This window comes from Telmatherina bonti (assembly GCF_933228915.1).
Source record: "Telmatherina bonti genome assembly, chromosome: 8".
NCBI lineage: Eukaryota > Metazoa > Chordata > Actinopteri > Atheriniformes > Telmatherinidae > Telmatherina > Telmatherina bonti.
Window position 1 is genome coordinate 15,673,593 of NC_136626.1, and position 17,519 is coordinate 15,691,111.

Below are 17,519 nucleotides of genomic sequence, written 5' to 3' on the forward strand. Positions count from 1 at the left end.
CTAGCATGAGCTCACTGGTGGAAGGCCATTAAGTAGGCTGATGGGAGCTTCCTCGTTCTGTCAGTGTAAATGGCTACCTGGGGGAGAAAACATTCACATTACCCACCTGGGGATAATTAATAAGATAGCATTGTAGATGAATTTTGACAAACTTGCACCTGCAGGCCTACTCCAGAGGGGTGACATACTTCAGCTTTTCGAATGAATCTACATAAATGGCCGACCTTATCAAAAACCAAAATTTTCTAGACTTCAGGGCCGCAGGCATACCAGATCTCTACCACAGAAAAAAAAATATTTTTTTACCATTAGAAGTTGCAGCTGAATCCCATCAAGAGGCCTAAAGATAAAACTGAAGGCTGAAAAGCCTAATGTTGCTCCGTGGAAGGAGATAAAGCTGGACATTAAACTACAGCTGACAGCTAAACTGACAGGCAGAACTGACGGCAATGGCCTTCAGAGAGATAAAACTATTCCCTCTGGCTTATGCTCCTCAGCAGTCAATGAAGCTGATGTTGATAGTTTGTACCGCTGAGGGTGTGTGTTGTTTTGCAAAGTGAAAACAGGAGGAGTGAGTGTCATTGATCCAAGCGCGACGAAGTGAGAGAAAGATTACAGCATCTCATATAGTTTTGACTGATGTCTGCTGTTAACAGATTGAAGCAAAACACGGCAGAGGCAAATATGCTTTTATAATCAAACATTTACTTGGGTTGAATGGACGTGCACTTAGCTGTTATAACATGACAACGGTTGACTACGTAAAAGAACACATTACATTATCTAACTTGACACTGACTGATCCTTTGCGAGTTCTGTGAACGCAGCTGCAACATGCATGTAATACGAACATCACTCTCAGCTGCAAAAGGCAAATAATGTTCCAGCTGCTTTGCGCTGATTGCACTACTTATTCATGTCAAACAAAGAGATTGAAGCATTTCTGCAAAATCTCGATTCACGTTCAGTAGCACCTAAATAACATTTAACTATTTATGTATATTTACATATTTTATCAGTCTCTTGTCAGGTCAACTGGCTACTTGTCTTTTGAGAGATCTAATTATAGTACAGGAGACTAAAACTAGAAAGCTAGGCAAAAATATGAACTAAATTGGAGTTTTTCAGCTTGCATGTGTAAAAGGGCTTTTGTCTCTAATTGTGCAGAAGACTTTCTGACCTTAGCGAGACTTTTCTCAGCACCACCATGCTGGGACTACTTCCTGTGTCTTCCACTGCTGTCTCACATACCAAGCCAGACATTCACACACCCACGGTGATGGCTGAGCGTGACCAGGTCATCCTGTGAGGCTGAGAGGAGTTCCTGTTCACAAGTCTCCAGCAGCTCACTCACAGGCTGATGCACTGTACTAGGTTGGGGGGTTGTGGTGGGTGAACCTGGGGTCGAAAACGGGCAGGGCGCAAGGTGATGGCATGGTAGGCCGGAAGGCTGTCTAGTCTCTTTGTGCGTTTCTGTCTTTACACAATACACACAAGGGGTAAAGCTGTGGCATGTGTGGGCTGACCTTGACAGAACACACGGCAATTAGGCTACTGATGATTTTTACTACAGTATTATATAAGAGAAAAAAAATAGCATCCTATTTAAATTCTAAGAATTATGAACCAGAACAAAATAAAAATAAATAAATCAACTGGTCCTCCAATCTTAAGGTAAGGCACAAACATCTTCAAATGATAAAGAATACATTAAATATTGTTAATATTGTTATATCATTTATCACTGTATCATTATTCATTATGGCAATACATTATAAATATGTAATGGCGATACATTATATATATATATATATATATATATATATATATATATATATATATATATATATATATATATATATATATACGTATATATATGTATATATATGTATATATATATATAAATATATATATATATATATATATATATATATATATATATATATGTATGTATATATATATATATATATATATATATATATATATATATATATATATATATATATATATACACACATGATTGTTAAAGTGGATTTATGGCATATATGCAACTCAATTTAATCAGTTCATCTCAGTAAAGAAAATACAGGACCACATGCTTTAACCTGTACGAGAGAATGTAGATGGAGCATTGAATCGGAAGCAGCACTGAAAGATTACAAATGTCCTGCGAGACAAGAAGTCAGACAGACAAACAGTTAGAGGAAGGGCAGGTTAAATGTGGAAGGAATGTGACAGACAGTCGGGGAAAGCACGTTCACCTCGTCCCACATGCTACTGGCAGGTTCCAGTTGTATTACCCACCTCCGCCATTCACACTCGGATGTCATGTCTCCCTGAAGGAAACAAGGTCGGTTCCGTAATGGAAGTCATATAAGAGCTGAGAGGACTGCAAGGAAATCAGCATCTGCAAGCTGTCTAGTCAAAACAAGGCTTTTTTTTAATGTCTGGTTGGTTTGGGGGTAGGTTCGTGAGGCATGACCGGAAAGGGGCCCATATGGACACAAACTGCGAGGACTGAACCTAAATATTACGTCTATAAAAACATGACCTAAATATTGTGTCTGCGGAGCAGAAGTTTCCATCCTGTCTCCAGACCTAAAGACACCTTAGATTCTTACACTTGTTATGACAGATTTTAGCACTTTTTAATGACCATTACTCTCCTGGCTGCACCATTGTAATATATAATCATTATTAAGTGGTAATTGCAGAACTGTTTATTACTTGTGCCATCAAAGAGTTTGAACAGTGCTGGTAAAAAGCAACAAGTTCCCTAATCACCAGATTTAAAGAGATTTTTGACCTCACTACAGCTAGTAGGCCAGCATAAACTGATGATCAGGGTCCAAATCCAGAGAAAAGTCAGTCAATACAGCACTTGGGAGACATGATTAGGTTGTGGAGTTCAGCATAAGCACTACTTATCAGCATGAAATATAAAAGCCTTGTATGTAGTCTGAATCAACACCCAAACAATACTCAGAAAAATTCTCTTGATTATGGCAAAATTGGATTTTAGTAAATCTTGACCGGCTCATTCTCACCTGTTCAAAATGATTGTTCAGCAAAATAGCTTCATGTTTAAACAGCAAACAAGGGGAGAATTAGTATTACACTTTTAAAGAAGCTGTTAAAACACCATCAAACCACAAAGTTACTGTACTTTTAATCATATTAATGTAAGTGATGATGCTAGTTAGAAAGGGACACCATCTATGAAACCAGATATATGCTGATTTTGTCATGTCATATCTGGCCTTTGTTTGGTGAAATATTCCAGTTTTTGAGACAATCTCCAGCTGAATCTATTAGGTTCTTAACATACTATATCTGGGATAAAACTCTCTCCAGGAGAGCTTTTGTCACTGGCTGCCACTGCAATGCTGCTTCTGTTAGAGGTCCAATTTGTATGCTTGTCCTTTCTCAGTAGCTTTTTTGCTGTTGACAACCTGCTCGCATGATGGTGGCTGAAGTGGTAAAGCTAGAGCTTTGTTTGAACAGATTAGGGGCTGAAGTGCAATTCGTAAACTCTCCAGGCATGAAATTGCACTTCCACCTTGTACAACAAAATAAGCCCAAACTGAACAGTAGAGTGCCATCTGAAAAACTCCTTTCACATCTTCTCATCATCACACTTTGAGACAAGAAATCGCCAAAGAATAAGGAAGCAGCTTATGTGATTTATAAGAATCTGAAACGAAGCAGTTGCCTGTCATTTCTAAGTAATTTACTTTTTGATTGACAATAAAGTCATATATCCTGATGAAAGGGGTTTTCTTCACTTGTCTGGAGCAGCTCTCTGTTATAGTCAGCTATACAGATGTCGAAACACTTCTATAGAAAAGCAAAGAAGTACTAAATGACTAAACATGCAAATCCTAGTTGAGGAAATAGCAAGATATTGGCATGGAGAGAAACCCGGGAAAATTCTATTTACTGATAAACATCAAGGAACACATTTCCAGGATTACAAATCTTGGAGGTGCAATGTGTTCAGTAAAACAGGTCATTTCTGACTCAAACTGCACCCTGTATTATACAACATGACCTTTTGAAAAGATCTTGTAACAGAGTGTTTCCATATTATGTGTATGAGTTCCCAGAAATGAGAAAATTCTGTCACCTTAAATGAGTAAATCTGAAATCTTACCCTTTGTGACCTGGACAATGGAAAATTACCACTCCTCCTGCTAGTGAATTCTGCCACTGACCCACCCCCACCTGGTTAGCTGAGCCTGCCCTCTAAAATCACTGAGCAGGCACTGGTGAAAACCACATCCTCTACCTGAGAGGGGATTAAAGTGGGCATGGCATGGCAACAATGATGTTCAATTAAAGGTTCAGAAACACCTGTTCTCAGTAGAAATCACAAGAGACACTTTTGGAAGGGCTGAAATTAAAAGCCAAGGCTAAATTTGCCGCAAGACACTTTGAAATCAATGTTGTTGGACCTCTGACACCCATGTGAAACTGTTAAAAACCTGTGTAAGTCAGTCAGGTTATGTTTTGGCCTTACAACTGCAACCCTCCTCTGGCAGATCTCCATTATTCAGTGAACACACTACAGATGATCCAGTATGTGGCACCATGTTTGGCGTTTAACCAACCATACTGCGCACTTGTCAATCTATTACTCATTAAACTTCAAAGGCAACAAATGGTCGCCAGAATCAAATGCAAATCATTCACGTTGAGTAATTTCAGAGTCTGATCCCAGTTATATAATCTCATCCATGCAGACTAGTGATCCCCACAGCAACATCATCTTTATATACAAGGGATTCTAAAGTGTGATTCCACAATGGTACAATGAGCAACCAAATGCTGTCAATGCTAGGGCCGATCTGAGGGGGGGGGCTGACTTACCACAGATTGAGCTGACAATATTAAATGTTTAAAAAAAAGAGAGAAGAATGGTTTCCTACAAAGTTTGAACTTGAACTGAAATTTAATTTGATTTGCTTTGATTTCAATTACAATGTACTTACAGGAACCTAAAATGCAATATACTATCATTTTAACAGGTTTTTTAACACATGGACATATGCTGACCCTGCTCTGTACTTCTTTAGTTAACCATGTCCACTTCTCCGGCCAGTTAGTGGTTATAAAGGACTTCTTACTTCCTGCTGTACTGAAGCTTAAATGTTGTTTCTTACTTGTAGCCTGCTTTGGATTAAAGAATCTGTTCCATGGTTTAATGTTAACAAGGGAGCAGACGACTACATGATGGACAAACAGGAGCGAGGGAACCAATGTCCTGTGTGTTATTGATTACAAGAGCTCTATCTGTGTTGCCAAATCCCCTTCATCGGCTATAGGCTACCACTTATTCCAATGCAGGGTTCCGAGGGGGTTTGGATGCTTTCCGAGATGCTATTAGGCAAAAGACTCCTCACTCTGAAGGAGCATTTAAAAACACAGATGAACTTAACAAGTATATTTGTAACTGTAGAAGAAAGCTTCTTCATATATTAATCTTTCATTGCATCTTCAGTGTTTGCAGAAAACAACAGAATTGCTGACATGGCTGTAGAACTGCAAATCTGGCCAGTATGATAATATATATGACTGACCAACCAAGTCAAGCAGTCCATTCAAACCCATTTCTGTTTGTACATCTTCATCTTAATGTTGAGAACAATCATAAATTTGTCATATTCATGCACTATGGATATTGTATGCAGCACTTTTCCACTGTTCACATGCCTGATAAGCCTGATATTTTGCCCAAGGATATTCCAACAGAGAAACACAAAGAGGCTAGAGCTGCAGACCATCCAGCTGGCAGCTGAGCTGAATGAATCTGAATGAATCTACACTAAAAAAAAATCAGGGTTTCAGTTGAAATAGCATGTCATAAATGAAGCTTTTATCATCCTCATCTTCTATACCCTTCCCTCTTTTTCAAGTAGTGTCATAAAAGATCTATAATGCATAAGAAATATGCCAACTAAATGATCTCACCCTTTAAAAAGCAGAAGAGAGTGCTAAAGTGTGTGAGGTGGCTCATCAGTTTTCCCTGCAGTGATGTTGCAGGATAATTAGAAGGGTTTAAGGGGAAGGGAGTCTGAGGCAGATCTGATGGAGGTGAAACGTCTCCACACTACATGAAAATTAATGAGAGAAATAAAAATTCCACTGCACTGAACAGAAAAGGCAAAGTGATAAACAGCAAAACAAAAAACAATTCCGCTCTTAGATAAACATGCCTCTGAAATCCCACATCAGGTCTTACACCTGCTCCTGCTGTGTCTTATCAAAGGATTTTAGGGAACAGGCTCAAAGCAAAGGGTTGTTTTTCTCTTATCTCCCCAGAGATGTTCCAAAGGATCTGGACAAAGTTCACATTTTCACCGGAAGCACACATAACTCTTCTGGTTAATCATAAATGAACCTGTTTTTCGTAACCGTCTCTTTTCTTTTTATTACTGTTCCTATAGAGCAGGGGTGTCCAAAGCCAGTCCCACAGGGCTGCTGTCCTGCAGGTTTTCCATGTATTCCTGTTCCAACACACCTGGCTTGCATTAAATAGATCCACCAGCCATTAAAGTTCTGCATGATGACTGATTAATTTAAGTCAGGTGTTTTGGAACGGGGATACATGGAAAATATTGGTGGGAAAATCAAATAGAAAAATGGGAAATTGGAATTTTTTTTGCTTCACAATTTTAAAATCGATTTTTTTTCAACGAAAGAAAACCTTTTTTTTTTTTCAAACAAATAAAAATAATCCATTATGAAATGTTTGTCATTCTTATTGTTTTTATTGATCTTTTTACTTCTTGGGCATTTTAGCAGCACAATGATGGCCTGGCTACTGTGTTGTTTTTTCAAAATTGAAATCAGGAAACATGACAAGCAAAATAAAGTTTTATACATTTTTTTGTTTGTTTTTAATCTACAAAAATCAGAAATGTTGGAGCGTTGTGAGAAGGGCAATTTAAATCGAATCGGCACCCCAAAAAATCGGAATCGAATCAAATGGGGAGAAAAGCATATCGTCACAGCCCTAATGGAAAACCTGCAGGATTGTGGCCGTTGACGACAAAAGCTGGACACCCCTGCTTTAGAGTATTAATATCCACAGGACTCCAAACTGAACGGCGGTACAGTTGTGTGATTATCCTGATTATACAGCAGTAAACTGAAAGCAATAAGAGATACAAAGTTGTGATTCAGCTCATGAGGATTGGCTTTTAAGATCATCCTTGCCATTTTTTTAGTGCACCATGTCAAATGTGTAAGCCATGACAAAAATCATGCATTGCTCTTCAATCTTTAATTAGCAGTAGATTCAGCTTCCCTTCAATCATTCTTCTCACTCAACAAATACAAGCTTTGCATTGATTTGGTTTAGAAGTAATCTTAATCACTTAGGATAAATCACACTTCAATCTTCCACTTCAGCTTATTTAGCTTATTACACAACATAGTGAAGGAACAACAGAGTGTGTTCAGTGTGAGACGTCTTCAAGTACACTGCAAGACAGGAAGGTACTGGAGGCCATTCCTGTCAGTCCCACACTAATATGTGAACACTTTATAAACTCTGAAGCCATTTAACAAAACAAATACAACCAAACTGCTGCAAAGAATGCAACTTGAATCCCACTGTCACGCTTTCACTTACAATCCAGCTGTTTTAGACATTATTTATGCAACTGTACCTCATACTTTATGATACATGAAATGTGGTCATGGGCAGCAACACAGGGCTTTCCGATCAATATCTCCACCGCCAGTGAGGCTGAGAGACCATTAGCACCAGTGAGCCACATAAAGTGACTCTGATGTGGAATGACAGGGGCTTTCACAGAGGCCATCCTACCGTTCCTGTCATTGTCATTTGACTGCACACACAAACATGCTACATTGCAGCTTTACTGTTCTTTTATTGTCAATAAATGGCATCTTAATTTCTCAAAATAAATGACATGTGTTGTCCTCTCTCTTTCTCTTCGGACTTCATCTTCAAGGGAGAACTGTGTATGTTATGAAGTAACAAGTCTAATGACCAGCTGAAAATACTGATGATCTGTACTATGAATTCACAACTGGTAATAAACCATGAATGTATTTCGAAATAAGCAGAAATATTTCACTTTGAAGAATCAGTTTGTGATCCTGCACATATTGTGTGTAAAAATAAAAAGGCATTTATGTCGTAAATGGGCCTACTAATCACAAGAATCCTTTTTAATGGCTAATGTGCATACAGCTGATATGTGAATGTACATGACACTGCTGAGGGTGAGTATACAAGTATAAATACACCCAAAAGGGCAGGTTTCACGCGTTTGCACATGTTTAACGTTCCTGAACAGCCGAGCAGGGCGTTAACTTAATTCTTACTCAAATTCCTTCAGATACAAATCAATCAGCTAATATCTAATAATCTGTTTGGATCCTTGATCAATCACCTGAATGTTGTGCCATTAAATGCTGCCCTCCCTCCTATTAATGACATTCCAAGCAAGCTTGATGGCACGTGAGGGGAATGACGCCTTCCCTTCCACTTTCATGTCAAACTTTTTCTTTTTATTATTCCTTTAATGGCTGGTGCATGCATTGACACGTGCCTACCTCTCTCCTCCTGCTCTCTGCTCCAGGTCTGGTGATGAGCGCCGTGTCACCGCACACCACGGCCGCGTCTTCCACGAATACGCAATCTGGAAGCGACTCGTCCGCGGGGAGCTCGACCACCTCCAGCCCGAGCCTCGTCTTGAAGACCTGAACGTAGGCTTCATGCTCCCTGCGCGCCTTGGCCAGGTCCACCTCCGCCTCGATGCTCCGCAGGGCTTCTTTGGCCAGAGACGCAGGGATTCCCCGGACGACAGCGTGGGTGTAGAGACCAAAACCTGCCGTCAAACCAGCCATGTTTTGCTTTCGTTTTACTTGGCACTGTAGAATCTGAGAAAAAAAATGGATTGAAAAAAAACACCCTGTCAGGTCTGCAACTTAATCAGAGAAAAAAAAGCCCAAATCACTGGACCTGGTGCTGCCTGTCTTTCGTATTTTCTCAGCCAACTTGTTTTATTATTATTATTATTATTATTATTGTTATTATTATTATTATTATTATTTTATCTTTATTTACAACAGCCTGCAACACGGTGTCAGTCAGCCCTTCTCCAGTCTCCAGGCGAGCGACAGCGCTTCGATGACGCGCACCATGCGTCACGTGCAGCCTGCGAGCTTGCAGATAGGCGTTCATATGGCAAGCCGAGCTGCTGGATCAGTCATTGGCACACTGGATCAATCCAGAGTCCATCAGTCCTACCCATGTCATTTACAAATTTCAAAAGATAAAAATGCGATTATTCTATTTTATTCATTATTTTCTGCAGTACCCGCTTTCCTGCATTTTAATAAAAATCAGGTATCATCATCTTTTTCTATGTAATCTATCAACTGTATATGCAGATACACACTTGCACAAGGTTATTAGTTTGTTTTATTCTCTATTTAACCCCTTAACCATGTTTAACCTCTTTAATTCTTTTTAAAACTGTATTTATTTCTTCTTATCTAACTTTATTTAATTATTTGTTCCTTTTTAACCCCTTCTGAACCCCAAATTAATATTTATTTTTTTTGTTGTTGTTGTTTGTTTTTTTGTTGTTGTTGTTGTTTTTTTATTATTGATCAACTACATCAGTCACTGGATATGTTGTTGAGCGTTCACCAGTTTTAATGAATGAAAAGGCCCATAAACCAGCAATATAAACATAAATGTGTAAGTTATATAGAAAGAAATGACTGACTTCTAACAAATGTATGTGAATGTAAGTTTACAATGGAGGAGAGAAGGCTGAAAAACAGATGCATTCCCTGGCCTGATGTGTTTACTTTTCATTCATTTTCTTTCTACATCACTTAAAAATAAAGAAAATGAGAACACCTCGTCTTGTACTCAATATTAAAACATTTAGTTGCTTTGCTCTCTGCAAACTTTTAGACATAATGTACACAAGCTTCAAGGTCAGAGAATATCAAAGGGGGTTTTCTCTTTGTGTAAGGTGTACAGCAAATATGGAAAGAATGGCAGGTGGGTGGGGGTTTCTATCCCCTACAGTGCCATCTAAGGAAGGTTCTGGGCCTGGTGAAGCTGTCTGAATGGGTGGAATGTTTCTTCAGACATCCCAGAAGCACATTCTTCCACCACAGGACCTCAGTTTGTCTTTTCTTGTTCCAGATTCACTCAATTATCCTCGACTGCTCTAAACATTCCAGTACATTCCAGGAGCCCCACATTCCTTTATCCACTCCAGCCAAGATCACCAAACACCACCCTCCTTCTAATACTAACACCTGCCTCCAACCTGCCTCTCGTTTTTCATTCATTCCTCATCATGGATGGCTGTAACTCAAGAAAAGACCTTCTATTTTCTCTTTTCTCTTCAGGCTGAGGAATTTAGTCCAGATTAAGGAAAGCCTTGATTCTCCAGGCACACCTGGATGGTACATTTTGCAGCTATGAAATCAAACCAGTGAAAGCAGATCCAGTTCTCCACTTGCATGGTCCATACGCTGTATGTCTCTATTTGTCATCCTTGGGACATTCTAAATGTCTGAAAAGACACAGAACGTTCAGGTGCAGGTGATATGATAAGAATATCATGAAAAAGTTGATTTATTTCAGTAATTCCATTCAAAAAGAGAAACTTGTTTAATGCAGACATGCATTCCTCACAGACTGACATGTTTTAAATGTTTTTTGTTTTTGTTTTTTTTCATTTTGATACGGTCATCCAGACACTTCTGTAGAACCCCTATACTGATCCCAAGCTACCCAGCAACTACAGACCCATCTTCAAACTTCCATTTCTGAGATAGGACCATTTTCAGTGTATATGCATATAACGCTGTCATAAATTGTCAGGGTGCTCAGCCAAATAATACAGGAGAAGTTCCTGACAAGTTTGACAAGATATCAAATTTAGATCCCTGGAAAATCCTGGATACTATGATCCAGAACAGGAAAAAATAGGGTAGGCCCATAACAAATCAAGATATACATGTAACAAATACCACGATATGGCCAAAAAACTGGATTCATTTTCAGTGAATCTCAGAATCTAATGGTGTGTGAACAAATGCAGGACTATAGCATAAGGTGGGAATCACAATGTGGGTGGAAGTGAGCTGCTTGACCGAGGTCTGCTCGATCCAAGTGGTTTTGTATTTAAAGCTGTCACACTTGACTATATATTTACATTTTCACAGGCAAATGTCACGTGATAACATTGACTGATAATGGGTACATGTTAAGTGGCACATATGACATTGCAGGGTGTGTCAGTCACATTTTAGTGCACAATTATCTACACAGAAACTAGATATATTAAGTCTCGCATCATCTCATTAATCCCATCCCTGCTCAGGGTTCTGTACAAACGTTTGAAATGATCTCTCTGAAATGATCCAAAACGTTGTAAATGTCACAAGCAACACTAGAAGTTAAAAAGAATCACATCGGTGGCACCATCGAGTCTTGTAACATAGAAAAGATGAAAGACAAGAATGTGATGTAAACAGGGATTTGCTCTCGTTTCATCTTCGTCCTTTCAGATAATCCGCAAAGATTCATGAACAAATCCAATGAAGTTCACAAGAACCTGTCAGCATGTGTCTTTCCTCAGCTTTTCCATGTCTATATTTCATTAGAATTCCACTCAGTGTTTCACACACAGATTTTATTTGGGCAGATGTTCACATGAGAACAAACAGTAACTCATCAACCTTCTTGCTGCTCCATGAGCTGACAGAGAAAGGAAGTGTTACTTGTACACACTGCGTAGTTATGACATTTAATCTTGAATATACTTCAGTGGAATCTGCTGTTTAAACATGCCGAGCTGCCCTGTTTCGTTCCATCTGACGATAAAATATGGATGGAGGCTACAGCTTCGAACTTCCTCAGCTGATTTAAAGTGCTGTTGTCTATTCTTTCTGCTCTTGCTGGTGTCTGACTTATCCGTATATGTACATTAGATAAAGACATACAAAACAACACACAATCAGTTACCTTGTGATCAGCAGTTAAGTTGTTTATCCCAACTGGAGGCTGTCAAGCTGCTCAGATCCCAACATTGTTGAGCAGAAAGGATAATCCAACCATCACATGTAATCAGTGTGAGGAAATATAATGTGTATGCTGCATACATGATATTAATGGATGTTTTCATGTGACTTTGGTGGAAGTTATGCTGCAGCACAAAGGCATACATTATTTTGGAATGTTTCCTTAACAAAAAGAGGGTTTACATGAATGAATCATGAAATAATACTGGCCTACTGGATGTTATTCTTCACTGATACAGAGTAACGACACTGTTTTCTGTCATTTAAAACAGAGTGGATGCACACATGCTGACATATACACACATCTCAACATAGACACCCATAATTGAAGGACTTTGAGTGATGAGAGGTGATGAGAAGAACTTTGAGAAGTTTACATATTCGTTTAATTTATTCAATCCTGATACATTAAATCAGTATTTCTCTTCTGAAATCCAAATTTTCACATGTGTATGTGGACAGTTTAACGTTTGCGTTGGCCAAATCAGCTTCAATTTGCAACAGAGAGCACGTGCTCACAAGACACACCCACTCAAATCCAAATAGGCTGCACACACGGACGCGCATCTCCTGTCCAAATACTAACACAGACACGAGTGATGGTTTTAGAGTGCGATCACGTGAATACGTCCTGCTCTTTGATGAGGAAGCGATTTTTTTGGGGATGTGGTCATTCTTAAAATAAGAACACATCATCCACTAAGTTAATCTTATCACATCACCATCTAGTGTCTTAAATCGGAAGTATGAAACATTTCACAAAAAAGGAAATCTTGAACTCAGACAGTCCACGTGGAGGAATCACGGTGACGAGTGGGTTTAACTTTGCTTAAGGGTATTTACTCTTTACTTGAAGGGGAAAAAAGCGACGACAACACTTTTTCTGGTATAGAAAAAGGTTATGAAGGGGTTTGCAAGGGAGAGGAGATTCAGCCATCAATTTAACCAACTAAAAATAAAAAGAAGTCCAAACTCACCGCTGAGGTTCTTCAGACGTCTCGTTCCGTTTGCTGCCTCAGCCTGCATGTTGGAGAAAAAAAATCAGAGTGGTGAAATTCCCGATCCTTATGAACAAATTGTCTGCCTTAATGCAAGGCATCCTTTAGGAACTCTGCCAGCCCTTCATTGCGACAATAACTGCGGACTTTTGCGTCTTTACGCGTCGCGCCTTCCTCTGGTGAAAGTGTTCATCAATCGGAACCAGTTCAGGTGCCTGGGACTTATTGAGACCCCTGTAGTTAAACGTAGACAACTATTTGTCCCCCCCCCGCCCCCTCCATCACCACCACCACTAACATCACAACATCTCTTGTGGAATATTGAAGCACTTAACCCACAACGGAATCCACTTTCTTCCATCAAAATATGGACAGATTGCGTGAAAAGTCACTGTCTTAAAGAATAAACGCAAAAGAATTTCCCTGCATGGAGAACATATTTAACAACCCTTTAAGCTGCCAGGAATGCTGGCCAAAGGGAGAGAAATATGTTAATAATGCAGGCTACTGCCATACCAAATATGGCAATATTGTTACGTCTGAGCTCTGGTGCGCATCTGGAAATGCTTAGCTTCTCTAAATAAAGGCGCTGGAGAGACAGAAATAGACACTGTTGAGCGTTTTTCTGCCCACACCTTTAAGCCTCGTGGAGGAAAAACACATGGTTACTTTAGACGTGGCCAGTAACATGTTTTAATATATATATATATATATATGTATTTTAAATATAATTTTGATCAGCAGAAGCATTGACACAGTAACCACTGACAAAGCATCAACTGAGCTCCCACTAAAACCTTTAAGTCTACGTGGGTTAATTGTAGTTTTTGCACGTGAAAATCATTCTTTCATTTAATTAAGTAACCTTTGTCAGCTCTAAATTGCTTAACTAAAGCACGCAAAGTCCTCTCCATACATCAGTTCGACTTGATAGATGTGAGAAGCGAGCAGAGGAAGAAAATGAAGGAAAGGAGAAAACGAGGAGAAAAATATGAGACGGAAAAGTGTGTTCAGATGGGATCCGGAGGGGATGGGGAGTGTGTGTGTGTGTGTGTGTGTGTGTGTGTGTGTGTGTGTGTGTGTGGCAAGAAAAAAGAGAAAGGTTTAGACAGGGTGGAGCTTCGGTCTTGGATGGAAAATGCGCCGAGAAACATTCCTGGCATTCTTTGGGAACAGTTCAGCAGGCAGCCCAGGGACGACGTCAGCTTCCCAGTTGGTATATAAGTCCGGAGGTGGCCAGACTTCAGCAGACTGCAACCGCTTTACCAAGAGCCTCTAAAGGAGCTTCTAACACGAGAGACTACCAGCAAACAACAAGAGACAAACGAGTGAGAGAGGGAATACCTAAGGACTCCCCTGAAGACAACCTTTTCGGAAACTGGGAACAGGATTCCTCTTGAACGCCTACAATAAGTTTGTCCAAGATGCTGATGCTTACTTCTGTCGTTATCTTCCTTGGAAGTTTCAACCTGGTGAGTTTGTTTTTCTCTCTTCCTCTCTCTTTCCCCAATTTCTACCTGAAACTTTGTTTTTTCCAGTAACTCTAATTTAATCCAGTAATAGTGCAAGTTTTTCTCTTTGACGTTTGGATTTTATTTGGATGACTTTAATCTTGAACCTAATCGAAGATTTTCTTTTCCACTGTGCAGGTCCTCTCCTCCTCCTCTTGCCCCTCTTTGTGTGAATGTTCGCTTGAGATGCCCAAGTGCGCACCGGGCGTGAGCGTCGTCCTGGACGGCTGCGGCTGCTGCAAAGTTTGCGCCAGACAGCTGAACGAGGACTGCAGCTTGACCGAACCTTGCGACCACACCAAAGGGCTGGAGTGTAACTTTGGAGCCAGTTTGGCTGCTGCTACCACTCGTGGCATCTGCCGAGGTATGTATTCAAATCAGCCCTCTCCAGATGTGCATGCTTTTTGTTTTTCTTAAGTCTTCTTCCCTCTTTTTTCTTAATAGGAGAGTAGAGGGGAGGGGGGGGGGGGGTATTCAGGAGCATAGGGACCTATGTGATTTCAACACTGTGGAATGCAGCTCTGGGGGAACTAGTCGAAATCTCGAAGCCCACTATAGAGGGAAAGAGACTCCTCAGGCAGCCTGAAGAATTTCACAGTTTAACTGATCCTTATCTGGCAGCCATGTGATGTCTTCAGCAGACATCTTTGAGCAGAGCAGGAAAGAATAACATTCCTTTCCTTCTGTTTTTTCTTCCCTCTCCAGCCAAGTCAGAAGGCAGACCCTGTGAGTACAACAGCAGGATCTACCAGAATGGAGAAAGCTTCCAGCCCAACTGTAAACACCAGTGCACATGCATCGATGGGGCAGTGGGATGTGTCGCACTTTGCCCACAGGAGCTTTCCCTGCCTAACCTAGGCTGTGCCAATCCAAGGCTGATGAAACTACCAGACCAGTGCTGTGAAGAGTGGGTGTGTGACGATGGCAAAGAGACAGATATCCTGGAGAAGATCTTCGGCAAAGGCATCCTGACTGATGAGCTGGAAAGAGACCTCACCAAAAAGAACGAGCTCATTGAAAACGTCAAAGGAGGACTTAAGTCCCTGCCTGGTAAGAAAACTCGAATTCTGAAAGTTGTCTTGTCTTTCTGGACAGATGCATGTAGGATCTAAACATGTGAAATTCTGAGTTTGCTAATGTTTTGCCACTTCTTTTAATTACAGCTTTCAGAGCACAGCCTGAAGTCCACGTGTTTGACAGCCAGAAGTGCATTGTCCAAACCACGCCCTGGTCCCAGTGCTCCAAGAGCTGCGGGACTGGCATCTCCACCAGAGTCACCAACAACAACAGCGAATGCAAACTGGTCAAAGAGACGCGACTCTGTGAAGTGCGACCATGCACCCAGTCACCTTACTCCAGTCTGAAGGTAAGCCGGAGCCAATCGTGACTGAATGTTTCGGAAAGTATGCAAGACACCGAATCACTTCACTGCCGATTCTCGGTGCATGACTAATCACCACCTCTCCGATGTTCATTTCTCTGCAGAAAGGAAAGAAGTGCAGCAGAACCAAGAAGGCCAGCCAGCCAATTAAGTTCAGCTACGCTGGCTGCTTCAGCGTGAAAAAGTACCGACCCAAGTACTGTGGAGCCTGCGTTGATGGCCGCTGCTGCAGCCCCCACGATACGAGAACCATCCGAGTCAAGTTCCGCTGTGAGGACGGCGAGACCTTTAACAAGAACATCATGATGATTGAGTCCTGCAAGTGCACTTACAACTGCCCCAATGCCAACGAAGCCTCCTACCCATTCTACCGCCTTTCTAACGACATCCACAAGTTCAGAGACTGATTGGTGAAGAGTGTCCAAACCCCTCAGCAAGACAGAGTGATGAGCAGCATCATTGGCAGCCAATGGCAGTCTAGATGAATGCAGGGGTGTAAATAGACCACCAGCCAACTACCAGCTTCTTGTTGTAACTAGATTCCCAAGGAATTATGGGCTTACATCATGAGGACTTAATGAAGTGCACTGTATGCTGTGACTACATCAGCATTCTTGATACGAATTGCTTCATATGAATGGAGCATTTGAAGTAGCTTCGTCATGGAGCAATGTGTAATTAAGATTTGTACATTAACTTTAGTTGCTGTTATCAATTCACTGTGTATATTTTGATCCTTTCTTTCTGACATGACCCAGACTGTAGACTTGTGTGTGTATATGTAGATATGCACATGCGCAACTTCAATTAGCATACCATCTTATATCTTTGGAGAAAAAAAGAAAAAAAAAAAAGAGGAAAAACAAAAACAAAAAAAAAGACGACAAAATGTAACCTCTCAGCTTGTTTAACAAGTGCGGGGTTTCATTCCTTCCTGACGTGGGCATTATTGTTCATGTTTTGTGGCAGCTATTGATCTCCCTTCATGAAAAAGACTAAGCGAAACATGTCAAAAGGATGAATGAATGTGTTTATTATTGTTATTAATATTATTTATCGAAAATGTAGCTACTTTATTTGGATATTATGTGTCATACTGGAATAAATTGTAAAATGATTTAATTTTATATGCTACAATAAAAACTGATTTATTTATGAAACGTGACACTGCTTGAGCTTCATCTGTTGAAAATTCCCAGCAGGACAGAGCAAACAAACAATACACACATGCACAGAGGTGGGGGGGGGGGGAGGATATTTAAAGCCACTACTGAAAGAGAATCTCCTGCTGTTGTATCATACTGTAGAGCCAACATATTCACAGACAGACAGTGAGCAGGGTCACTGTGTTCTTATATATTACAACCTTGGACTCTTCCTTTCCTGACTTTCTTTGCTTTGGAATGCCATTCTGCTGTGAGCGAGCTTGCTTTCATTTGATCTGGGTAAACCATACACTTGACTGATTCTGAGAAGGGGGGAGGAATTAAGTCCACGAGTAGCAATGAGTGTGGGAGTATGCCAAGAATCTTAAGTGCT

The 17,519-nt window shown here is 40.4% G+C and overlaps 2 protein-coding genes across 3 annotated transcripts in view; one reads left to right on the forward strand and one right to left on the reverse strand.

The window, feature by feature from the left end:
- ddah1 (dimethylarginine dimethylaminohydrolase 1) overlaps positions 1–13,150 on the reverse strand; it is a 78,428-nt gene extending 65,278 nt beyond the window's left edge. The window contains exons 1-2 of one of the 2 annotated variants that reach the window (XM_079244563.1): positions 13,068–13,150; positions 8,590–8,916 (exon numbers count right to left, since the gene is read on the reverse strand). In XM_079244563.1, the coding sequence (XP_079100689.1) occupies positions 8,590–8,883 (294 nt within the window). In that variant the 5' untranslated portion in view covers positions 8,884–8,916; positions 13,068–13,150. Of the gene's footprint in view, positions 1–8,589; positions 8,917–9,103; positions 9,136–13,067 lie in introns of those variants that run through there. The other variant, XM_079244564.1, reaches the window with a different exon arrangement.
- Positions 13,151–14,353: 1,203 nt separating this feature from the next.
- On the forward strand, positions 14,354–17,128 carry ccn1 (cellular communication network factor 1). The gene is made up of 5 exons (XM_079244849.1): positions 14,354–14,560; positions 14,738–14,963; positions 15,305–15,649; positions 15,763–15,965; positions 16,085–17,128. Exons 1-5 carry the CDS (start codon positions 14,513–14,515, stop codon positions 16,385–16,387), a joined length of 1,125 nt encoding a protein of 374 aa, XP_079100975.1. The 5' UTR covers positions 14,354–14,512; the 3' UTR covers positions 16,388–17,128.
- The last annotated feature ends 391 nt before the right edge of the window (positions 17,129–17,519 follow it).

Excerpts from the sequence above, each read along its gene's own strand:
- ccn1 (XM_079244849.1), top strand. The coding sequence starts at position 14,513 with ATGCTGATGCTTACTTCTGTCGTTATCTTCCTTGGAAGTTTCAACCTG. Across the intron at positions 15,650-15,762 it reads AGGACTTAAGTCCCTGCCTG|CTTTCAGAGCACAGCCTGAA; the intron begins GTAAGAAAACTC and ends TTTTAATTACAG. Across the intron at positions 15,966-16,084 it reads CACCTTACTCCAGTCTGAAG|AAAGGAAAGAAGTGCAGCAG; the intron begins GTAAGCCGGAGC and ends ATTTCTCTGCAG.